A 26,798-nucleotide genomic window follows, 5' to 3' on the forward strand; every position below is an offset into this window, starting at 1 on the left:
CAGAACTAATTAAGGAAAGTGTTGATTTAGAGATCAATAGCACCTGCATTTTGTCACACATCAGATAAAGCAACATATGTCAATCCAGATATTTTGTGAAAATAAGTAATTAACATATTAATTAAATAGAGTGTTATTACCATGATGATGATCTAACAATGAGAACATGCAGAGCAAAGGTTTAGTGAATCCATACATTTTCTGACGCTTATCTGGGTCCAAGTCCCAGTGACAGCAGGCTAAGCAAGGTAGTCCAGAATGTTTTCCAACTCCCCCTGCAGAACCAGAGGAGATATATAATATTTCCAGCATGTTCTGGGTCTTACCCCGTGTCTCCTACACATGCCTGGAAAATAGCTGTTCAGGAGGTATCCTGATCAAACACCTCAACCACCTCAACTGGCTCTTTTTGAACTATAGAAGGGTGTGCCCAGCCAACCTACACAGGAAACTAATTTCTGCACCCTGTATATGCAACTTCCTTCTTTTGGTCACTACACGAAGGTGAGGGTTGGAACAAAGATCGGCTGGTATATCAAAAGCTTTCCCTTCCGACTCAGCTCCATCTTCACCACAACAACCCGGTGTAATGTTCACATTACTGCTGACAGTGGATCACATCCTCCAGTCCCCGACCTCCATGCGACATTGAAGACATCACACCAATGTCCAGAGCTTTCATTATCTCAGGACAAATCCAGACCAGGTGCCTTGCCACTGAGGAGCTTCTTAACTACCTTGCTTCTGCCAGAGATGTGGGTCAGACATTCCCTGATTCTTCTTTCTCCTTCCTCCTGAAGTCCGCTGCTCGGAGTTGTGGTCAAAAAGTTTGCACTGCCTGTCGTGGCAAAAACCTTCTGACCACAACTCTGCAGTCGCTTCCACAACTATGGCTTTGATCAAAGCCCAGTTGGATTCTGTGTCCCCAGCCTCTCCCGTGATGCATGAAAAGTTCTTCTAGAGGTGGGAGTTAAAAACTTGCAGGCAGGGGCCTCAGTCAGACATTCCCAGTTCACCCTCACTACACACTTGGGTTTACCACTAGTTTTCAAGTCAATCATCTCTCTTTGACCTAAGGTGTTATGGTTCCAAGCACACTTATGAATCACCCACTGCTCAAATCATGGTGTTTTTTAACAAGCACAGAAGTCCAATAACAAGGCACAGGTTCAAATCGGGCATTTCTTCAAGAATCCCCACCGTGTCATGGAGGAGGGGTGTTACCTGTTGTGTTGTTGGGGGCAATAGTTCCTGGTAGGGTCTCCCAAAGCAGATTGGTCCTGGGGTAGGGGCCAGACTAAAAATTATTTTCAGACCCCACGTTAATAAGACAAAAAGGGAGCTGCAGCACCTTGCACGGAACAGGGAAACTGGGTCCCCCCTCCTAGAGCCAGCCGGGGAGGGGAGCGCACTGGTGAGGATCTGGTGGCTGGGCTTTGACCCATGGGGCCCAGTCAGGCACTGGGCAAAAGGACTACATGGAGTCTCCTCAAGTGGGGACCTAGGCTTGCTGTGCTGACTTCTGACATCGCAGACCTCTTGTGTCAGACATTCTGAAATGGGTTTTCTTAATCACCCGGAGTGTGTTTTTAGCTGTTTACACGTCATAGTGTTATTTTCCAACAATCAGCATGGAAAGACTTTAATCGGGGCTTATGTCTCAGGTCTGATTTTTACATGCTTGGCTCACAGAGATCTACTTTTTCTAATAACGAATCCAGATCTAACACTACAAAAGCTTGAAGCAGCGAGTATTAACATGAACTTTCATTCGTTCTATTTTAGAGTTCCATTTTAGTTTTCCTTTAAAACTGACATAAAAGTATCCAAACCAAAACTTGGCAACATATGTCTGGTCAGATTAGGAATCTTGTTTACTTATTATTTGATTCTGTTTAATTTAATCATAAATTGGCCACGACTGTAGTTTATTTAGGTCAAATTCTTGTACAGTGGCTTGTTGTTAACACTTAACATTTTAGAAGTTGTGCTTCTTTAGTTGGAAGGGTTTATATATTTAAATTCCTCAATGTAGGGCTGATTTGAAATAACAAAAAAATAAATTGGCAACTGTTTTGATAATCAATTAATCTTGGGGTCTTCTAAGTCTTCTAAGTTGAGAAATAATGCCAGACATTCTCTAGTTCCAGATACTTACATGGGAGGATTTGCTGCTTTTTTTAATTTGATGCTAGTGATTCCCAACCTAGGGACCCTCCAGTAGGTCACAGCATAAATCTGGGTTGACAAGATTTTTAATGGGAAAGTTTTGTAACACATAATTGAATTCATATCTCAAATCTTTCTTATTTTTTTCTAAAATATCAGAGTGTTTTACCTTTTTGGGACTAAAAATGTATTCAAATTAGACAATCTCAGAAGATTAAAGGTCAGCTGAAAATATTGGGACACAATGATTTATGTCATAGTGTAAAGTATTTTGGGGTGTTGGTTGGACAAAGCAAGCGATTTGGTTATGATGAGATAAATCATCAGCACATTATTCTGAAAATGAAAATGAAAATGCAATTACAAAAACACAAGTTTTAGGATACTAAGGTAGGTATCCTAAAACATTTTGTTTTTATATCTAACTAAAAATCTGGTGTTGAACTGGCAATAAAAATGTCAAACAGTACCTAGACTAAGGGATAGAGTAGTGTAGCAATGGCAAGGTTGACAAAGTGACTGCACCCTAGTGGCTCTGCTTTGTGTGCAACACCAGCTACAGGACATTAAATAATTATGCTTCTTTCTTTCTTTGTTTCCAGTGATTGATGGCCCCACACAGCTGATTGTGCGGGATGTGTCAGACACCGTAGCGTTTGTGGAGTGGACAGCACCAAAAGCAAAGATTGATCAGATCGTGTTGCGTTACGGCCTGGTGGGAGGAGAGGGTCCTCGGACCACCTTCCGTCTCCAGCCCACACTCAGCCAGTACTCCCTGCAGGTGAGTGGTGGTGGTGTGTGTGTGTGTGTGTGTGTATGCAATTCATCATATTGTGGGGTCACAGATTTGATCAGACAGACACATTATGTGGACTCACCTGCCATCTGGGGACAGAAAAGCCAGTTGTCACAACTTTAACCATTCATCTTTGGGTTGAGAGTTGCTATTACATTGTACTCACAAGTATAATGTTATTAGTGAGAGAGAGTGTGTGTGTGTGTGTGTGTATATGCTTGTCATGCCTGTTAAATTATCTAATCTCAGAGCCTGCCTGCCTTCTGTGTCTGGAGATAAAACAAAAACAAACCAAAACATCCATACAAAGAGATTAAACAGACTAAACTGTCCATGTTTTTTCGTTCCACAGGTTTTGCGTCCTGGCTCGCGTTACGAAGTGTCTGTGAGCGGTGTGAGGAAAGGAAATGAGAGCGGATCTATTTCCACTGAATTTACTACCGGTGAGGTCTGACAGCAAGCAGATGTGGTGATAGTGGTGTTACTGTGATCCTATGCCTGCATCTGAGAATAGTACAGTTGATGGCATATGGCCTAATGTATGCCATACTGTTTATCTATATTGAAAATGGTAGCGAACATCTGTTCATGGCAACTTTTGCTCTTGTTTGTTCAGAAGAAAGTATGTTATTTGTGAAAACATTATCCTAATTTGTTGAGTGCATACAAGTGAACACTGACTTTAAGCCACATCTGAAGGATGAAATGTCTGCATATGAAATGTCTGCATATGATATCACAATATCTTATTTAAGGTTATTTAATTGAAGTAAAATCTGCAGATACTTGCTAGCAGGATATAAATTATTACAAATGAACATGTGTAGCAACTGATGTTGATTTACAGTAAGTGATATCATCTTACATTCAGATCAGCTATAGTATTTAACACTTGTGTCTGATAATATTTAAACCGCTGATGTTTGCTTGTTCACAATTCCCGAGAATTGGTCTCAGTGTCCCCAACATTGTCAGCTTTATCGTTCTTCTCAGAGATCGATGCCCCCAAGAACCTGCGGCTCGTGTCCAAGACCTCCACCACCCTGGAGCTTGAATGGGATAACAGTGAGGCTGAGGTAATTAGACATGGAGTGAATAGCATTAGCAGTTACCTTTCACGATTTGTATTTCAACCGTATGCACAAGCATGCATCTTAGGACAATGAGATGAGGCAAATAACTACCTGCCTTTACTGTCTTGTCCTGGTACACTGAGCAGTTATGATGGAGATGATTACAGAGTATGTTTGTATAGTCTAGGTTCTGAACAATTCTTCCACTGCTGCTCAATTTTAATTTTTTTTTTTGTCTGTGTCTTTTATCTTTTGTTTGTTTCTTTTATAAACGAGTGTTGTGGACTATCCTGAAATATTTCATACCTTCTACATGATCTGAGTACAACCTTCTTATCAACCCTCTTTTCACTGAGTACCTGTTAATTATGTTCTTTCTGTAAAAATAACAACTAATTTGTCCTTAATCCATGGGCCTTATCCACCCTCCCTTGACCCTTCCTGCATAATCGTCCCTAAAGTAGGTTTTAGTCCTCTCATATTTCTAAACTCTTTTTGTTGTATTGAGCACTTTACCATCACACATCTGTGTGTCTGCGTTTTGTGAGCTTGGTAAGTGCCAATACCGCGAATGTGGTGAACAAATTTACTGGGTACAAGTGGTCACTGAAGGTTTTACATGAAAATGTGATAAATCATGTTGTTTAACACAGTAGTCACAATGATATTCCCAGGGCTCACTAACTACACAGCCAGACTTATGGAGCTAGTCTGTCTTAATGCCTTTTAGCACTACAAATTTATTCATCATCATGATTCTGCAGAGTGTTGACAGAGAGCCAAATATCATACTGGGTTAATGCAAAATAAAACATTTATTCTCTGAACCATCAGCAATGCATGGTAATATTCAAAGCTGTTCGGGCTGTTCATAATAGCTTTGTATTTTTCTTATTTTTGTTGATGTAAATGTATAATGTATAACTATTTATATGTTTATGTATAGGTGGAGGGCTACCAGGTGGTGTACAGCACTTTAGCAGGAGACCTGTATGATAAAGTCATTGTACCACGCAATGAGGGAGCCACCACTAAAACCACTCTCACAGGTAATTGAAGTTATGTTAGGTTCTTTTCCTTTATTTGTTGTGTTGCAAATTTTTCTTGAATTATTTATCATCAACATCTGTGGGGGTCTTTTGATCAATGTGATGTTTTTCCTTATGCCTCCAGTATTATCACAGTGCATCTAGCGTGTACTGAATAAGAGCGGAAGTGCCTGTGTGTTTAACATGGCAGGATTATCTCCAGAGCTAACACTGACGGGCTACTGATTGTATCTGCAGAAATGCTTGTTGTCCTGCGGGCATATTGAAAGGCTGTCGGAAAGGAGGGGTTAGCTGGGATGTTTTTTTCTGAAAGGCCATAGTGCTGGAAAGGGCACGGCCAGCGCAAGAATAGAAGCAAAAGGTCCTTGTGTTACTCTGTTCTGCCATTGCAATCGATGCTGCCTCCAATCTCATTCCTTCTCTGTCAGTCTCATTTTCTCTCACCCCCACTCTCTCTTTACTAATAATCTCTGTCACTGTATCACTCATTTTCACTGCTTATCTCTTTATCTTTATTTCTGTAGCTTGAGAAACTCACTGTGGACGTACTGAATTGATTTGAAACTGATCAATTATGCAGTTGGCGCAAAAAAATCATACTAATGTACGTGTAAATTTGCCTAGACCTCATCACAGATGCACAGCTAATTGGGCGGTTTTGAAAAACTCCCATCTCATTGACATGCACTTTTCTTGAGAAGGAGAGTGTGAAACAGATGTGTGTTTCCTCTCGCTTCATTGTGTGTTAACTTAGTGACCGCTTCCCCTCTGTCTTTGTGCCTCAGACCTGCTGCCAGGCACAGAGTACGGAATCGGCATTTCTGCCATGAAAGGTAGCAACCAGAGCACACCAGCAACAATGAACGCAAGGACGGGTGAGTGAATTGCTGGTTATACTACACCGTAATAAAAGCCACTGATTCGCTCATGCATGTAAGACACACTAAGTGAATCACAGCAGCGTTCCACTGGAAATCTCAGTTTCACAGCAGGCTGGTTAGCCCATTTGTTATTTTCCATTTAATTCTTAGTTCGTGCTCTCGGTCAGTTTTTCAACCTTTAAAAGCCATTTGAGAGAAATTAAGCAAATCAAATTTTGGCAAGACTTGTGGAGGTGTGTGGCTGTTTTACATTACCAGCTTGGGTCAAAGGTCCCATTACAGCATTTTAAAGCTGTAATAATGCATACCATTTTACTAATGGCCCTCTCTTTACCTCAGTGCTTGATCGGCCGTTTGAATTTTTATTGTGTTTTGAGTTGTTCGGCTGAAAGAAAAAAAAGACCCCATTTAACCTTCTGTTAGAAATGTTGCTGCCTGGAGGTGCTTTGCTAATCTTTCCCATCACGTTGACTGTCAAACACATCTTTCCTCCAGTTGCAATTATTTTAATGGCTGAAGGTATTTTGCACTTTACAAAATTATGCCTCCATTTTCGTTAAGAAAAAGCTCTTTCTACCCCACTATTTTGTGCACTCTCTTTGAACTTTGAAAATGCACTACAGCTATCACATCTTTCTCAAATAGCTTTAAATAATATGACAACACCTTTCGTCAGCCAGGCATACGGCAGTACTCATGTTACTGAGTGTGAGTTGCAGAAAGCTGAAAGCATAATTTCCATTAACAGTGGATTTAGTTGAAGTTCTGTCTTTTTCCAGAAAAACTCAATTTGACACAGAGCTCCAAAAACATTGAGGGTTCAGGCAAACGTTGCAGTAGAGGATTAAATGAAAATGAAACATTAATGATCCAATAGGCAACTGGGGTCATTGCTGCAGGAAAGAAAAGGACAGGCATAAGAACACAACAAATACAAAAAGATTAAATGCAGAATGTGGGATCATTATGTTCATACAGAGGTCCTTTTGGAAATGAACTTCCTGGAAGCTGACTGTTAAATTTCAATCAGTAACGCTTCTGCTTTTGATATCAATGCTGGGGAAGAGGAGGATATACAGTAGACTGAAATAAAGAACACGTTCTTGTCCTGTTAAAATGTTGCACAATGTTGAAGCAAACCTCTGAAATTTCACCACAATAAAATGTGTTTCCATCAACTCACTGACATTCAGTAACTGACCCTGTCTCGACTTGAACGGAGGATGCTTTGTGATATATATTTTTTTTGCTTTCTGGTTGAGGGGAGGCGTGCAGTGGTGAGTGGCTGCATGACATTAATGGTTTGTCTACAGATGAAGAAGCAAAACAGGGGACTGTAGCATGGAAGTGTATTAGAGCCAGTCTTTATTGCATCTTCTCATCTTCAGTAGGTTTTCCATGACCTCTAAGCGTTTAATACTTTTTTTTCTAGTGCAGAATACAACAATATGAAACATAAGATGATGAGGCAATGTAGCAACAATTAGAAAATATCCTAGAACATAACATGAGATTATAAATAAAGCAGTCAACAGATATATTGAGTATTAATTACATACAGGACATGATGATTTCCAGAGTAATAAACTTTTGGGGTAGCCCAACCAAAGGGAGGGCAAAATAAAAAGGTGTTATTTTCCTTTCCCTTTTTTTTATTACAAAATGTTCAACTCATATTTATTTTTGAAATTGAAAATGTATATGTAAAGAGTAGTATGTAAGTACTTAATTGTTATCAGATGAGGAATAAATTATGTTCTTTCACCTTAAAATGTCTTGAGTGACACATAGGAAAAAAAAGAACCATAAACCATAAAGGTAAATATCAAAAGGTAATGTCCCGTGCACTGTCTTGAGTCTGTGCCATTGGACATTTGTCATGGATGAGTAGGAATGTCTCTGAAATGCCATGTAATATTTCAAATTGTCATCAGTAACTCACCCTGTTGGTTTACACCCACTCAAGTGCATTCTCCTGCCATAATGCTGGGTATTCTTTTAAGAGGCCCTGTGCTTTACTGAAACTTTGCTTCCCGTCGTATTAGGTCTGGATGTGCCCATGGATCTAACTGTGACGGCTTCGACAGACAACACCATCACTCTGGTGTGGGGCGTGGTCCAGGGCCCCATCGACCATTACAAGGTCACCTACACATCCTCCTCTGGCGTCACTACCGAGGTAAAGAATTGAACAGATGAACATTGAATGAATAATAGATAAACTATACCACATATATAGATTCTCATAGATGTGTGTACCAGAAACAGACGCACTTACACTCATCCTTACAGGGACCAACAAGGCTATGACCTTTTTATTATGAAGTAGTCAACTGTCAAACAAAATAACATTGAATTTGTGCTTAATTGTGTCTTTTTGTTCCAGCTGACAGTGCCTAAAGATGTAACCACTACCACTCTGACGGACCTTGAGCCTGGGACTGAGTACACCATCACTGTAGCAGCAAGAAGAGGAAGACAACAGAGCACTGCAGCTACCATAGACGCCTTCACAGGTAGAGAGAATAGTACTCTTACAGGTCCATGGTGTCACTTAAGTTCAGCATTATTGGTAGCTGAACACCAGCTGTCCCCCCTTGTCTTTTTCTTTGCAACAGCTCGATCTTAACTTTTCTATAGTATCAGGGTTGCGATACAGCACCCGTTTAATCCTCTCAATTATTAGAGAGAACTAAGATAAATTCTCTCCCGAGTGTTTTTCTCTGCTCAGATAAAGACATGAAAGATCAGCCTATTACAGCAGATAGCTAGAGAACGGTTTTAACAGTGGTGCGTAATGAAGTTGAATGCTGATATATAATGAACTAAAGTGTGGCAGCAGGTAAGGTGAGTCACTCTAAAAGAAAGTGGAGGACCCTAAAAGACTTCGAAGAAGCAATTAGAGGAGGTAAATTATTCAAGTCAGCTAATGAGCTTGTTACAAATGTTCCGTAATTGCTTGTCTGTTTTGCATCTAAATGTATTTGTGTTTCTGTTTCTACGGATTCCTTTTCGACAACACTTTCTCAGTTTTGCTGTCACACTCGGTGCTGTCTGCTCGAGCAGTTCTTACCCTTTATCTGAGAATTTCAGTCACAACATAGTTCTCTTTTCTCCAGATTTGTGTCTATCCATCCGACTGTATGTCGGATTGTCTGTCAGTCTACGCAGCACTGTTGGTTCTTTGTTATTTTTACAGAAAGCTTGATTTCTGTTGTCACAAAGGATGGTGTCATAATGATGGGCATGTGCTTACCTGCTGTCAGATTTCTGATTCTTTTCTTTACCGCTCTCAACATCAGCATCTTTTTTTCTTCTTCACTGTGACCATTGTGGCGGTTGACACCATTATAACCATCATCTTTATCATCTCATTCATCATCTTTTTTTGAATCTGTGGCTCCTTTAGTAACACCACTCTAACCATCTGGAGAGGAGATATGTGAGAATGATAAAATAACAGATCAGAAGAGAATCAGAAGAAAAAATAATTAATTACCTGTCATCTTCTCATCCACCGTTCACTTGGCCATATTGGTAACATCTGTCTACCTGCACTCAGGTGAACTCATCATACGGAAAGAAATATGATGAATAATCCAAAGTTTGATCTTGAACTATGATCAAATATAAATTGCAGGTTTTGCCTTTGGAGCACCGCTATCTGTCCTTCAGTTTGTTATTCAGGTATTTATCATTGGAGTCGTGTTTTTACACCACATTACTCAGAGAGCACCAGAGGATTGTTCATTTACAACATGTGTTCATTAATTTATTCATTCTTTCATTCTTATTATTTTCCAAGGTTATTTAAGATATAGTGTATACTAATAATAATAGCAGCAAGAGCATGAAGGGAAATATACTTTATTTTTTATTATTTATATACCTGGGAATAGTAGTTTTTGTAATATCCTATCCATTAACAGTATGGAGTGAGTGCACTTTTGGAAGAGGCAGAGACATCCTGACTTTTAGTCCCTAGTATAAAGACAAGATTAAGCAATGTTAGATTCAATCAATCCCAAATCAAGACAACGTCGATGACATCATCAGGTTTTTTTTTAGAAACCTCCAACAGAGCCATAGAAGACATTATTCTCATAGGCTGGATAGAACTTCTCATGACTAGCAGACTGACCTTTATCTGTAAGAAAATCGACCTCTTCTGTGCTATGAAATCTAAGAGTATCATTAAGACCTATAGCGAGTGCCTGACCAGATTATCATCACATCATCACATGCACTGCCATCTTTTACTGGCTCAATCATTACCAACTCTATAAAAGGCCACCAGCACGGCCGTCACATCACACTGACACTCCTTCTGCAGTGTTTAAGCCATAATTAAAGCAAAGCCATAGTAACGTCTCTATAAAGGTAGCATGTGGAGTTTTGGACCTCCATTGGCGTGATTGAGCAATGTTTGGATGAGTGTGTCCTAGTGTTATTTGTATCACGTCTTTTACCATCTTCCACAAAAGGACACTATGGACACCTTGAGGATACAAATTTATGCTGACTACACAGGGAAGTAATGCATGTTGACAGCTGGTGAAGGAAATGTGCCATAAAAGGTAGCCATTCACCAATGTAAGCCAGTGTAAACAATGCATGTTTCAAATGATAAATCTCCACAGATGAGGATCTGGATGAATCAGAAAGGGAGAAGTCAGTGTTACTGCATGTTCCCAGCTATTTTTACATCCACACATGGCTAATTAAATTCAAATCGTCTGGCGTTTGTTGCTGTGTCAGCTGCAACACTGGTTCATATTCATTACATCATCTCCTGTCCAGGTCATACATTTTGACAACAGCATCTGCCATCATCATCATTTCTCCATTTTCTTATTGTGAACCGTCCCATCACATCTTCATCTTTATGGCGGATAATCTAATTAGTTTTTCTTTTTTATGACCAATTAAATCATTACTTCCACATGACTGTGGTCTGCTCTGACTCTCACCTTCCTCATCAAGATTACACCCAAGGCTAATTTTCTCAACTGTATTATAAACGATCGGTTACACCATCCAGGACTGCTTCCATCCATCACTGAATTGCTTGTCTGTCATATTCATAACAATGGGAGCTGTTTTTTCTTCTTTTTCTTCCGTCGGTGTGTCCTGCTTATGGCCGACTTTTTACTTGTCCTTGAAAACTCTCCGGTGACGTTTAAACCCCCCGTTCCTCCAGGAATCCGGCCCGTAACCCACCTCTACTTGTCAGAGGTGACGTCAGACTCTGTGTCAGTAGCATGGAGTGCCCCAGCACCACCTGCTGACCTCTTCATCCTGAGCTACAGCTCTGCTGACGGGACCGACACCTCTAAGGTGACGCTTGACGGCTCCAAGACGAGGTCACTGGTCCAAGGCCTGCTGCCGTCCACTCCGTACACCATCAGTCTAATCACTATACAGGGGGATGTTACCTCTGAGCCCATCACAGCGTCACTCACTACAGGTGAGCTGCTTGATTTCATGGAAAAGTGGTATCAAAAGGTAATTTAAGGAAGACACAGATGAGGATACATAAACATGAGCAGGTTTATGTCTTCGTACACAATCTGTCTTATGGTTTGTTCCCACCAAAAGCGTTACTCGTGCGACTTTACTTGCAGGATCATTTGTATGTACAAGGCGTAGATGCTTACTATGTAGTATAAGCTTAAAATAAAAAGATATTTGCTGTGATTTAATTGCAATAAACGGATCAAAAAGATGCCAATTGGTAAAACATCTGAATTCATGCTTTGTCAGATCTGTCCATAAGACGACAAGCAAACGACTTTCAAAATGGTTGTTTTCTGAACGTTTGCTGAACAGAGCTATGCTAACTGAGTTCATAGTAAAGTAAAACCGATCTCTGGGTGCACACAGACAGCTACAACTGGGGGTGGCACCTCCATGGCTCTCTCATGTTGAGAAGCGAGAGTGAAGATAAATCCACTATTTAATCCGAAAAGTTTAAAAAGTAAACTCTGAGCTCTCCTCCTGCTGGTAAACGGCTCTAGATCAGAGCAGAATCCAGTTTATTCCTCAAGAAGAGCTCTGCCCCTGGCTTTCTTCTGCAAAACTCCCCGGGCTCAAGCTGTTGTCTGTCAGTAGTAGCGGCTCTGTCTCTCTGGCCCTTCCCACACAACTCTGTAAAAGCCCTAAGATTCATGTCTTTGTATTGACTTTGTGTGTAATCTACTCACGTCAATATTTGTATTCACGTTTGGTGGGAACACACCATTAGTACTTATGCATCCTTGCTTAATAATATTGTTTATGCATGGGTAGCGTGCATGGATTATTCTGTACCTATAAACTTAACATGAGATCACATTTACTGTAAGACTGCAGTTAACTATTATTTACATAACTTATTAATCTGATTGATCTTATCTTATCAGATTGTTTAATTTTCTGTCTTATAAAATGTCAGAAAATAGTGAATAATATCTGTCACATTTTTTTAAAAGCCCAAGCTGATTGTTTTGTCCAATCAATACTCCAGAGATATTCAATTTACTATCACTTAATACAAAAAGCAGCAACTCCTCCCATTTGAGAAGCTGTAACAAGGTATTGTTTGGTATTTTCTACTTGTAAGACTTGTATAAGACTAAGTCAATAATTAATCAGTCAAACAAATTCATTAACTCATTTTGTCAGCTATCAAATGTTAATCACATTTCTGAGTGGGCTGCACTGTTCTTTTGGGGGTTTATTGAAACAGGTGACACTGGAATGTCCCTGAATCCCATTTAGGATTAAAGAAAAAAAAAAGAGGTTGAAAAAAAGGAAAGAAAGTCTTTTTTGGGAAGAAAAGTGGGGAAATGGTAAGTGTGAAGTAAAGCGATAAAGGAGAGAGGAGAAAGATTGGAGTAAGAAATGCAAATACAAAGTGATTTTAAATTAAATATGTATTTGTAGAGAAATGCTGTTTGAGCATTTAATTTGCACAGAACCACAGCAGAATGATTTTTGTAATTAGAGACCTGCCTTGGAGGTTTTTATTTTCTTTTTTTTTTTGCCAAACTTGGAGAGACAGTCCCAGAAATGCAAGCCTCGATGTATTCTGCTAGTGTATCAGATGGCTGAGGTTTGCCACATAGATGAAATCTGAGTCAATGGCTAGTCTGCATAATGATCCGGTGTTAATTAATATTTATTCTAAACCCATCCTAACATTGTTGGATATTTGAGAAACTGCTGACAAATGGTTCTCTAATAGACAAGGACAGAGAGAAGAAAAGGGAGAGAGGGAGAGAGGGAGAGGACAGATCAAATTGTTACTGTATCAGAAGCAGTCTGCTTTACACTTTGTACTGTGTACTTTGTGTTGATTTTTTTCCTTTTAGGCTTCCCTTTCTTTTATCTCCTCTCGCTTATTCACAGTTTTTCTATCCTCCACACCTTTACCTTTCTTTGTTAACATATTACACAGTATTACCGCATCATTTTTCATTAATTGGCTTACTGTGAAGAAGAGCTCCCAGAAACATTTCTTTTGATTACGAGTGCGCTATTCACATCTGCGGAGAGAATGAATGAGGAGAGGGTAAGTTTAATAACCTGCCTGAGAAAAAAACAATTGGCAAGGCAGAAAAATAGAATCTCTGTTTTTTCCTAGAAATTGGGACAAAAGGAAGATCATCAGAAGAAAAAAATAAGAGAGGACTGAAGACAAACAGAGAAAAGACAGAAGTCAGCATTAAACAATAGAGATATTAACTTTGCATCAGTGCCAGAGACACCTGCATGCTGTCATCTGATTACTGTGCCAGTATCATATAATACCTTGGCAGCTCCGAGCACTGTCTCTCTCTCTGTACATTCACCCACACTCAGATAAGCAGATTTCAGGGGTGAAATTGGTTGGGGATTGTGAGACAGATGTACAGTATTTCATGCACCCGTCTTTAGACTGTGGTAATTTCCAGTGCCCTGCTTTGATCTCACATGTTTGAATTTGATCGCTGATAAAAGACTGCACTCTGGCTTTCCTTGTATAATTAGGTGTGCTTTTATAGTTACATTCACTTTATTTGAAATTGGCTGTATTGCTGTGTTTTAACCAGTTAAAGTAGGTGGTTTGGTTTATCAGAGTGATGCTCACTGTGCCGGTATGGTCAGTTCAAACGGTGCTTTAATGTAGCTCAGCCTGAGGGCCATTGTGATGTTCCAAGGGGATAAAGTCAATAGCAGTAGATATCTCTGACAGAACTATTCTGTAACGGTTCCCATTCAGACCCATCAGAAGAGAAAATACAAATGTTTTATTCTTATAACCACCTTCTCCAAAGCAAACATAATTTGTAAGATACGCAATCCATGAATAATCACAAATTATATGAATGCTACTACTGTAAGTCATACAAGTAGAATTTAAATGAGTTCAAGTTCAGGAGTTATAAATTTCCCCCCTCTGCTTGTGAGTAATGCCCATTATTCTTTAAAAGGGAGTGGGGCAGTTGGTTTACAAGCATTACCTGTTTCGCCCCTTGTCCACACCAAGAGATGGACACGATCTCTTAATCCTCCTCTTTTTTGTCTTTTTCTTTCCCCCTTCTCTAACTTTTCTTTATCCCTCTTTTCCTTTCTCTAGAGGCTAAGGACATGTCATCAGTTTAATTGTGTGCTCACATTGTTTTCGCCATAACCTTTTCCATGGCAGCTCGATAGTCTCAGGAGACACATAAAACAAATTGTCAGCATGGGGGGAAATCTCCTCTGAGTAAGCCCTACTCAGTCTCAATGCTAATGCTGCCTATTGTGTTCTTTTAGCTGGATTGAGCTAGATTTCTCCTGGAATATCTTGCGATGGTGTTTGTTTAGTTTACAGATTTGCATTTAAAAATGCTTGTGATTCCACAGACCAAGGACAGGTCTGTTTATGAAAATGTAATGAAGAGGAGATTAAAAATGGACAAAGCAAGGATTACTAAAGTACTTGGGCATTCAAGGGCACTGATTCTTTTAGATTTGTATGTAAATTCCTGAACTTTCTTTGTTATATACCACATTAATGAGCTTCTGTTGTCCTTCTGGAATCAGAATAATCTCATCTGATGTTGTCCGTTGTTGACCATCTTGATCCTATGCTAACACTTCCCCTCCCATAATCTCCTCTATAGGCATGGACCCACCAAAGGAGATGACAGTGTCAGACGTGACAGAAGACGCAGTGACTATCTCTTGGATCAAACCACTGGCTCCATTTGAATACTATAAGCTGTCCTACCAGTCAGCCAGAGGTAGTATATCATAAAATTATAATAACATGGTATTTATTATATTAACAAACACGCAGACACACTGCAGTTTTATGTTACAGTTAAATGAACATGGCATTTGGTCTTTCTGATGTAAGACATTTTGTAGCAGGGAACCTTGTTACGCACCCGCTACACCTAATTAATTGTAACATTTTATCAGTGAAATTTAATTTAATTTTTAATTAAAATTCTGTATTGATTAAATATTTACTCTGTGATACAAAACGCACACCAGTTAGCTAAGCAGTATTCCCTGGGCATAAAGAAAGATCAGAGTGACGGCAACAGTTCTGATGTTGGTCTCTCTCTCTGATGTCTTCCTGCAGGTCGAGTGGACAGCGTGGTGATTGACAGCGATGTGACCAACTACACCTTGTCCAGCCTGTTTCCTGCAACAGAATATGAGATCAGCCTCAACGCTGTCAGAGGGAGTCAGGAGAGCAAAGTGGTCAGCACCTCCGTGTTCACAGGTAGGAGCTGATAAGGGAACATTATTAGGACCATATACAATGCAATAGAGAATAGAACAGCCATGCTACCACACAAACTAAACTTGCACTAGCCTGATAATCAGACTCAGTTTGCATTTTATTTCACTTGTCAGCTGATTTTTTGATGAAGAACATGGAAGCTTCAGAAGAAGTTGCTAGAAATTGCAATAACAACTCGCAGATGTCAGATGAAGAACAAAGTCTCAGATTGCTTCTTGGGCTCTGTATTAGTCTCATGGACTGAAGCGAGATAGAGGAGAACATACTTTGAGTAAAAAAGCACCTCTGTTGTACTGGCAGTAGCTTGATTTTGGAGGTTGCCTGCTTCCAGGGTTTTGTGATTTAATTGCTTGTTATAGGGGGCACAAAATATTAGAACACCTGTCAGTATATATGGTTTAACAACACCACAAACTGCAGCCTCCATAAATGATCACACAGTTGAATCAACACCTCTCTAAAACATTATGACCTTCATTAAGGTAGGATGTATTGCAGGACTGTGTTGTTGTTGGCAACTGAGTGTATGTTACCTTGCTAAACACTGTGATCTATTTTCAATGTGCTTTTGTAACGTTCTGCTCTGGTACGGTTGGAAATCACATTGCATTAAAACCACATTACTCATATTCCTTTGACTACAACTCTTTGATAAACGTCCCGCTGTGAGTGGGCGGCAGGGGGACAAAATGTTTGCCATGTAAAATGAATGAAGACTTCCTCTTCCTCTGCTAGACTTTGAGAACAATTGTTCTTCCCACAACAATAACAGCTGCGCGTTGGTAGATGTGTGCTAAAAAGAGCAGCAGGTTCACACACACACACACGCAGACGTCAGACAAAATCTAAGGGTACAGCTGACATTGCAGGAGGTGCAATCTCTGCTGCTGCAATAGATGAAACTGTCCACTCTGTGACCCAGTAATTGGTAACCTACTCCCAACTCCATCTCACTCTCCTCTATCTCTCTGCTCTCCTCCCTTGCTTATCTCTTTATACTTTTGCCTCACCTCTTTCTTTCTCTATCATTCTCTCTGTCTCTCCCATTCTTTCTTTCTCAGTATCCTTCTCTCCTCTGTCCTCCCACTTTCTGTTCTCTCTCTGTGTCTCTCTCACCCTATTCCTCCCCAATTCGTCATTAAAGGTGAGAAATCACCAGCTCTCTTACTTTCAGACTCTTAACGTAACACTGACTCATGAGTTAGGAAAACCTGCACAGACACACACACACATGCACGTGAATATGGGACACTTCTCCTATGTGAAAGAATTCCACTAACCTAAGATTAACACACTCTCTCGGTGCTGTATGCATAATCTTCAGTGTGTGAGCGTGAGAAAGGAAAAGCGAGAGAGCTAAGGAGAGCACAGGATAGGAGAGAAAAGGGGAGAGCAGAAGGTGTGTTTGCATGTCAATGAGACCTGATTTACCAGGAGCCACCAGGTTCAAGAATCCAGTGAGAATAAAAGAAGCAAATAATGTGTCTTTCTCTCACTTTCACTCTCGTTCTCATGTCTGTCTTGCTCGTCCCCTCCAATTCTTTGTTATCAGCCTCCTTTTTAACAATCCCAGTGTACTTACAATGAGCAGAGCCGTTGGGGCTGTAATAGCCTGAAAAGAACATAACTCCAAAGTCAAGGTTGTTAGAAATGGTAAATAACATTTTCCTCACACCGCACAATGCCCAAGCGGGGACATTTTAATGCCGCTTTCAACAACAATACACAAACAGGGGATTTGGAAGAGTAATCCAGCGTTGCCTGGCCAAGTATGTAATGACTTGAATAACGCTGCAATTGCTACTTACTTCACTTCCGTAATCAATTATTGTCAGAGGGGATGAAAAACCAGGGAGCCATATTCCATTTTGCTAACACAGCAGGTACTGCTAATCTAAGATGAATTTGAGAGGGTTGACACTAAATGGACTATGTGAATGTCCGTTTAATGGAGGGTGCTCATTAGGAAAGTGTCAGGACCCCTAGTAAAGTAAAGCTCTCCCCAAAACTGAGAAAGGCCATTAAAGTCCTCCCTACCTGTTTTTTTCTTCTACTAGTTATCTCAACAGAAGATAGATGAGGGAGAACATAATTCTATTTTAAATGGATGCTTTGTTAAAGTATCCCACAAAATCACAACCAACATTGAATTACAAAAGGATTTCAGGGGAACCAACACAGAGAAAGTATAAATGAAAAGAAATATATAAATAAAGGACATGGCAGGCAGCACTGCAAAATAGAGACTGAGAGTAAGAAGGAGAGGAGAATTATTTTTGAGCCAACAGATATATACTGTATATACAGGTCTCAAGTGAAAAAGTAAAAAAGAGAGTGCATGGTTTTCATCTTTGAAAACTGTTTTCTTCTTGTCAGAAAACAGCAAGGCTTGTTAGGCTACACTTGTCTTTTGTGTCTAGCAGCCTGCTGTTTTCAGGTTAGCACTCTCTTGGCCCTTCTACACGTGTCACAGTCCCAGTACAACATGTCTACTCAAGTGCTACAAGAGACCACTTACCTTATGATCCATTAAAGGTGCAACACTGGTCATTTAAACCAAATGATCTATTATTTTTTCCCTGACACAGAAAATACAGGTAAGGAGCAACTCTGTCACTAACTGCCTATTATTATAGCTCCTGAATAACACTGAATAAGGGATTATAATAATGCAGAGTTTGTGTGGTTCCAGAGTGAACACTAAGAGAGTAGTTGTAATCCTACACTTAAGAGCTGACTGCTATGTTAATGAACTACTGACTGGGTGTAATTATTGATCATGTCTCACTTTTCAGATTAATGTATTGCCAAGCATTTTTACGTACACATACAGCACATTCACAATATAAAACTCACTGGAAAAAAAAAAAATACAGTAGTATCCAAGGTTATGTTTGGGATCCTATCCAGAAGATTACAGACATGGATCTTTGAAAGATTTTATTTTGATATGATATATGATTTGTGGCAGCACATCTCCCATGCAGCATAAAAGCTGCTGGTGGAGTAGGTAAAATGTTTTCATGGCTGTGGCTTTGCCTGCATTAGTATTAGTACTGTGCCACAAACACATCCAGTGTGGCTATAGGGTTAATGTGGAGAACACACTCAGACACTGATAGCCTGCTTTTTTGTACTGCTTCCACAGTAATGGGAGGGGATGCAGAGATAGACTGTGGAGTAAAATGGCCCAGTATGTCTTACTAACTGTACTGTCTGCAGTCTGGTCTTCATAATGGCCACAGGTACAGCACCGAGCAAACTGACCTCTCAGCCAACCGTGACAGCTGGGGTGTTTCTAAAAATACCATATTCAACAAATGACCAAAAGTCAGTTTGAAACATTTATCCTAAAGATTTGTAACTTATGTTTCAGACATTTAATAGCACACCAACAAACTTGAATTAAACTTATTTACCTGAAGATTGTTATTTAAGCAATAACAGAGTTTGTGACAGTGTCCCCCTCAAAACATAAAATGTCTTGTCACTGCAGTCTTCTTGAAATCAGTTTTACCATAAATCAAGGGCAGAATCAAAGCTGTTAGCAGGTTTTTTAACTGTATCAACATTTATTTTGTACATTCTGCCAAAAATGTTTTGTTAGAGAGGGAAAACCACTTTTCGAATTTTAAAAAGGATGTTGTTTCTTGCGTTAACTGACTTATCATGTGCCTGCGAAAGTTGCCCCAAATCATGTGGTAGTTATCTGAAAGACCAGGCTTTTCCTTTATTCCTGAGTTTGATAATATAGAATAAAATTCAATAATATAAATAAATTCAGTGTTTTTGGCAGCTGACTCTCAAGGATTCCTATTAGCATATGCCTGCCCCACAATATACTCTCACAGCATCCTTTGTTCCCTTTTTCAAAACCTTTCCTCTTTTTCTGAATCCAAACATGATCTTAAGCACTGGAGCTTGACTTTCAGATACAGATCCAAGCGCAAGCGTGACGTAGTTGGCTCAAGCCTGTGATTCACCGGTGCAATCAGGAGATGGAGGGTGCTGATTGGATTATCACTGGGCCTGATGAAGGAGGATGACGTGTTTATTTTTTTTTATTTTTTGGCCATCTACTCCATCTCCATTGCCAATCTAATTGACTTGGCAAGCCTCCATTAAATTCACTTAAACCTTTTTGCAATTAAAGTAACGATTTTAATCAGGTTTGTTCATCTATTGTAGCGATAAGAAAGACTCAAACTCACTTCGGTGTGCTAATGAGCTCAATTCTCTTTTTATTCTGATGAGGGCAGGGCAGTATTAATTACCTCATCTGGGCAGAGCTTTGAAACACATGCGGTGTTCTGTGTTCTCCTGCCACAATGTCTGCTGTGCCAAAATAACACGCCTGAGGAGAAATTGGGGTTGAAACACTGAGGTTAAAGGTATAATTAAATTCAAACTCAATTTTGGCATGTCCAGCAGTCTGAGAATGAAATTAGGAAGAGGGTGGGGAAACAGTAGGCTCAGGAGAATATCTGAGACTTTCTACAGCCTTTTTGACTGCATAATTCCTCTTTGATGTGTGTTAGAATTGAGAAAACAGTGATCAAAATGGCAAAGAGAGTCATTATTAATCAGCACGAATGCAAAGCTCTTCTGTGTCTCGGTTTGTATAATTATAACTCAGATGTGGGTTGAATAATGGTTTTCCATTCATTTAGTGCTCCATTCAAAATTGTTTAGGTGTAATTGGCACCTCTTTGCAATTATAAAATGATCCAGCATGACATAGTCCATAGTTTGTGTACAAATGCATGTCATTTTCCAAAATAAAGGGAAAAGAGAGAGGCTACTGTTCCGACATAGTTTTTATTATTCCTCCGTGCTGGCGGATTATGTTTTTGGGTTGTTCGTACGTCTTTCCCATTCTTGTGTCACAATATCTTAGTAATGCCTCAGGGGAATCAAACTGGGCACAAAGGCAAACTTGGACTCAAGGATGAACTGATTTTGGTGGTAAAAGGTCATTGTGACAGACATAGGTTTTTAGCCATAGTGAAAGAATTAACATGGTAGAGGCTTTCATCTTTCAAGCAAGCAATTATTTGATCAACTAATTAGTCTATCAACCTAAAACGGGTTTGGTTAATAATTAGGTAATTCGTTTCGACAAAAATGCCCAGCTGCCAAACACTACCAGTTTTCCCTGTTTTGTATCATTGTAAATTTAACAAAAAGACAAAAACAATTCTACATTTCTGCCAATTTAAAGCCAACATGCTGAGTTAGTATATCCTGCAGTGAGTTGACCGTGGTGGTTTTAGGGCGTTATCCACTGCTGTCATGTTAGCCAGATGTTACTGAACATTTCTCAGAATTGTCCTGAAAACTGATCTCTTGAAAAGGCTGTTATTATTGATTTTTTTGTCTTTTTTTTTTTTACATTGGGCTTATATCTTTGTGTTTAATCCTAGCTATGGACATGCCAGCTGAGTTGACGGCTCTCAACATCACTCCACAAGGAGCCCTGCTGAGGTGGAATCCCCCCCTTTCCAGTGTTGACAACTACGTGCTGACTCTCACACACAACCAGGGTGAGCTGTCAGAACTGTCATCTCTTTTATTTATTTTCTGTGTATTAGACAATATATGGATGGACTGATTAACCACAATCAAAGCACAAGAATCTGACTAATTTGGACAAAATCATCAACACCCTTTTCTCTTTGATGCCTCGATTTCTGGTATGTTAAGTTAGTACAGCACAGCTGCAAATCATGAAATATACATGTGATAATCGTTCTGTCTCACATCACCACCACTAATGTATTCTCCTTACATTGGCTATATATAATAGAAAAGACTGACACACACAAAGGGTTATAGTGAGGTGCTGATCACTTGAAGTAGACTTGCGAGTAGCTGCATATTGAACCAGAGTGTGCAACACCTTTTCTCATCATTACATTGGCTAACAATTCATTTTGAAGCACCCTGACACTTACTTACTTTTTATTGATGCTGTTGTCTTTTTGTGTTTCATATAACCATGTTTAAGTAAATACTTTCTTACCACTTATATAATTTGTTATTCACAACCTCTCTCCACCCACTCTGCATAATTGCAATATTGAAATCTTATAGAGTCATAGCACTGAGTGCAATAAGATCGAACTAAGTCAGAGCACAATGAGCAGTTTTATTTTAAGTCATACAGGTGCAGCGTGTGGAGATGTGACAGGTAGCATCAAAGTTTTCAGTGCGATCGTTCAAGGCGCTATGGATCCATTTGTCGTGCTTTCAGAAATGTTCATTATGCTTGGTTGAACTACGAAGCTTTGGCACAAACATTGCAGTTTTTAAACAGCAAATGTCTTTGATGCAAGCCATGTCTTCGCTGTCAGACAGCCATATCCAGATAGGTAAAAGATAGCCATATTGCTTGGCCCCTCAGAGTCAGTTTATAATTTGCTCCCTGAACTAAGTGGATGACTGCCAAGTTACAATAGATAAACCAGCTGCAGATAGAACTTAAAGCTACTTGACATACACAGCGAGAGTGCTGAAATATGAAAGTATGAAAAGTTTCAAAGGAATAATATTTTCTAAACAAACATCTCCCAGCGTTGGCAGTCATTACCCTTTTCAAAGATATGTTTTAAATTCACCAGTAAAATGTTTAACACTTGATTCCAACAATTATTTTCTTCAGGGATTTTTTTTATAAACTGGCTAGAGAAAATGTTATGGGAAGCATATTTTTTCTCATTTGCACATGACCCCACTGACTAAGCCATGCCTTGAGTTATCTTGAGAAATTTGTTTTAGTCAGCTCTTGGAGTCAATGTGTAAATTGCACCCTGACTGACTGGATGGCAGCCAGATCATCTAAGTTACAGAGACAGTATCTATATGCTGGATGCATAGTTGGAAACCAGCTTCCACCAGGGTTTAGAGAAGTGCAATGTAAGTTGTGGACAAATTCCCTTAAGTGTCAGTGTATTAAATCAGGGTCAATAAATCTCAGATTTCATCAAGTATTGTACTGCATTACAAAGTAGATTTTTATTGGCAACCAGAAACATCCACATAAAATTCAAACCATCATGGTATCAGTCAGTCAAACTTCATATAAAATAGATTAATAGTATAACATTGCAAAAATAAGGTTTGTATATATACTCAGTATGATCACTGTCATTGTGAAGTTTACACACACTGTATATCACTGAAATATTGACACGTTGATGCAGCTCTTACTGTTATTACTATAAATTAAAACTCTAACGCAACAGGATCCTGTCAGCAGTTATATTAAATGTGAAATCTCATGCTAATGCTACACAATTATTTTGTTCATCAGTAATTTGTCACAGTCAATTCAGAGACATTTTCTTATGACTGTAAATGCAGATTGGTAATTGAATGGTAATTTATTCGAATTCACCCTGTTTAAATTGGTTAGACAGATATTAGTCATGAAAATACCTTCAAATGATTCTCGGAATATGAATTTAGATAAGATCAGCTTTGTATTTCAGATATATTACAGTACAGAATATTCAGTCATATTTGAGAGCAAAAGACATTTAATTAGTGTAGAGATCCTTTTGTAGACTTTGAGATTTAAATATGTCTCTTTCCTATGCTAAGATGCATCAGAGAGAAACAATTTTATCTATTCAGACAAAGCTAAAGACTTAAAATGTATGGGATGGCATAAATGTAGCAAGCACATAAATATGTGTCTTTTTGTTTTCCAGTGACAGCTGATACTTTCCTTGTGGATGGCAACAAGCAGGAGCACCAGCTGTCCAACCTCAAGCCAAGCACCACCTACTCTGTGGCCCTCTATGCCACCAAAGGACCCCTCACCAGCGGCACCGTCATCACCAACCTCCAAACACGTATGTATTCATTTTATTCAGCTGGTGTCAGTACAGTAGGCGGAGCGGCGGCTCAGCGGTTAGCTGTGTTACCTCACAGCAGGAGGGTTTCCCCCAGGAGCTCGGTTTCATTCACACCAAAAAAAAACTATGCATGTTAATTAGGAATTCTACTGTTGTGGAATTCACTGTTGTCCTCGACCAAGGGCAATGGCTTCACACTGCTTCTAAAGTAGATGAGTCAAATGCAGCAGATGCATTTCTCTCTGGGGATTTAACTAGTGTAACACAAACAACAGAAGTATGTCATACAACTAAAAACTATAACCAGTATCACAAAGTGACATGACTGACCTAGAAAAGTGGCAGTTAATTGGATGGATGAATGGAGAGATTTATGGATGGATGTAGGGTTGGGCGATGAGGCAAAACAAAAATGAGCACAATATTATTATTATTATATATAATAATATTTCAGCAGTTGGTGCATATTGTCACAGTCACATGGTTGTAATTTTTTAGTTGCCCAATGTCAGGAAGATTGGTTGAAAATATACATGCTGCAGAATCACAAGTAACTCCTTTGTTGAGACCTTGATGGACAATGAATAATAATCCATGATTCGGTTTAGTTCCTGTCTGTGTTTATATGTGTTAACCCGCATTAACTGAAACAAATTCAGTGCAGGTTAACGAAGCACCAGAGGTTGCCTGGCTGTTAGATGCACAAGTCTTAGTGTTAATTAATTCCCCTAGATATAACAAATCATTTCTCCAGTACTACCTGTGCCATGACAATATAGAAATTAAATTACCATATTATTTATGTCGATTAGATTACCTTAAGCTTTAAATTCCCTAGCAGTAGATTCAAAGAAGTGGAAGGTGTTTAGCTGAGAGCCTCCCTGGGGATGGTCTAATTGCTGGTAGTTGAGACTACGCACTGTATGCTTTGTCGAATGGTGATGGTGGTTTTGTTTTTGTTAGTACAGGTTTTATATATATTGTTATGGGTCATTTTACAGTACAACTTAGGTAGATTTTAGTTTTTCCTACACAGTGTGCACTTAGAAACCTTTGATCCTTCATCTCTATGTAACACTCATTGCAGAGTCAGGGGTCAGTACCTTATTTAGAGACTTTGACACGGCCTAAGACACAAGCAGTCATGAGGATTAAACTTATGAATGCTCTGTTCGGTTTTTTCTTGCTTCACCTTCAGATGACCCACCTCTTTAATTATATTCACCTCCATTGTCTGCTCCATTTAGAGGAAAGTTAAGGGTGAAGGAATTGTTCTAGTTTAGCTGAGTTGCAGCTCTGTAAACTTTTTTCTAGACTTCTTGCAGGAAAAAAACAAAAAACTTTTCAGTCAGCAGAGGAGTTCATAATCCCCCAAGGAGAACCAGAGCTACCTGTCCTGCACTGCAGCAGAGACGAACTGCTCGAAACAGAAACAAACTCTGGGCTGCAGAGACTTCAAAACATAAATGGGGCTCAGGAAAATTAGGTGCACCTACAACCATGTCAATGCTGTACATGCATATAGTAACTCATACATAAACAAATGTTCTTGGCAGTTTAAGGTGATTCTAAATTGGAAGCAGATGCTCTGCCTAGTACGTCATGTACCTCAGCTTCTCCAGAGGACTAAAAACAAAAAAGAAATTCTACCCTGGTTAGACTCTCTCATATAAAAGAAAGAATTTGGGAAATTGCTGTGATGTAGGTAACACCATGGAGTAAGCAAAGAGAACAAGGATTTCGATTTGTTTTGAATACCATGTCTTATTGAATCAAGCATGTGGTTAGATGCTTGCTTTTGTTGCTCTCCTCCTCTGAGTGGAATAGGCTAAATTTATTCTTGCCATGATCAAATTCCTTTATACAGATCGAGAGACGTCTGCAGGAGCTCGCTGTCTCTCTTATTAAGAATCTTACCAATATTATTCAAATATATCCTGCAGTTACTGAACAAATGTTCATCTATTAACATAGTTGAACATTTGATGCAGTTATTAATCAACACTGGTATCTTGGCTTTTACAGTATTTATTTTGTCTTCAGTATACATTTAGAAAAGGGACTTCTGAAAGGATAATATCCATATTTTACAGTTAAAGTCAATGATATTGCTCTTTAAAGCTTTACCTCATTTGCCTGAGGAACAGAAAATCAATAAAAGAACAACGAGGGATAATAATGGAGACGTTTTGGGCACTAATATGCATTTAAAAATCTCACAACACAAGTACCTGCCTCCCAGTACACACATACTAAACACAGTAAGGCAGTACACACAGCTCTGTATTAAGTGGGCCCAAGTAAGTAAGCATATATGCACAAAGGAACACACCAATAAAATCTTCACCCCTGCAGGACTAATGATGACATGTCAAACCAGAGGGTGTCTTAGTCAGCCCCAACTTCAGAGGGATCTTCCCCTGTTGTTAATTAAACTTCCTAATTGAAATCTTAAAGGCTGTTTCAGTTCCGCTCACACAGCTTGTTTTCTCAGGCTGTTCCGCTCCAGTAGAGAATGTCACATTGTGAACGAGCTGCGAGAGAGAACGAGACCATTGATTGGTTTGGTCAACTGCTCTCGATATGGGTCAGTCACATCTCCACCCGTCTGCTGCTCTGTTTCTGTCTGCCTCTGTCGGCCTCTCACTCTTTGAGTCTCAGTTTGGTCTCTGTCTGTCTACTTTTTGCTGGTCATAGATGCCTTAATGTACACTATGAATACATCTTTAGAAGGAAATGATAGCACAAGTTATATAGTTAATATAATTAAAACTGAAAATAAATACGTAAATAATTGTAACGGACAAAATCACACAGTTATAAATAATTTGTGGACTCAAACACAGTTGTAAAAAGACAGAAGTGGCATGGTTTTTCTTATAGTGGAAAACCTATCCTTGTATAAAATGATCATACACTCGTGTAATTCCATTTAAAGTCTGTGGTTGGGACATAGAATATGCCATCTGAATTTTAAGACTGCTGAATGAGCTTTTTAGCTCTCCCAGTAGTCTGGTGTTGTTGAGACTGATGGTGAGGTTGGAAATAACTTGTTGAAAGACAAAAATATTCTGGAGAGCAAGTGAGCCTAACTCAACAAAACATACAACAACACAGCCGGTCTTACCCACCCTGCTTGTCTCCAACACAGACCAACTTTCTTACAAGCCAGTAGTTCTAGTTTCTCAGTAGCAGGATTAAATATTATCGT

General features: G+C 39.3%; 1 protein-coding gene across 1 annotated transcript in view; it reads left to right on the plus strand.

Annotated features, from left to right (window-relative positions):
* The window catches only part of tnr (tenascin R (restrictin, janusin)), a 65,151-nt gene that overhangs the window by 17,825 nt on the left and 20,528 nt on the right, over positions 1–26,798 (plus strand). The window contains exons 10-20 of the mRNA XM_035671497.1: positions 2,772–2,950; positions 3,318–3,408; positions 3,959–4,041; positions 4,985–5,087; positions 5,873–5,962; positions 8,014–8,147; positions 8,355–8,484; positions 15,097–15,216; positions 15,564–15,707; positions 21,152–21,271; positions 23,441–23,584. Of these exons, the coding sequence (XP_035527390.1) occupies positions 2,772–2,950; positions 3,318–3,408; positions 3,959–4,041; positions 4,985–5,087; positions 5,873–5,962; positions 8,014–8,147; positions 8,355–8,484; positions 15,097–15,216; positions 15,564–15,707; positions 21,152–21,271; positions 23,441–23,584 (1,338 nt within the window). The remainder of the gene's footprint in view (positions 1–2,771; positions 2,951–3,317; positions 3,409–3,958; positions 4,042–4,984; positions 5,088–5,872; positions 5,963–8,013; positions 8,148–8,354; positions 8,485–15,096; positions 15,217–15,563; positions 15,708–21,151; positions 21,272–23,440; positions 23,585–26,798) is intronic.

The sequence above is a fragment of the Morone saxatilis genome, unplaced genomic scaffold (genome assembly GCF_004916995.1).
Source record: "Morone saxatilis isolate NCDOM2014 unplaced genomic scaffold, NCSU_SB_2.0 Contig23, whole genome shotgun sequence".
Lineage (NCBI taxonomy): Eukaryota > Metazoa > Chordata > Actinopteri > Moronidae > Morone > Morone saxatilis.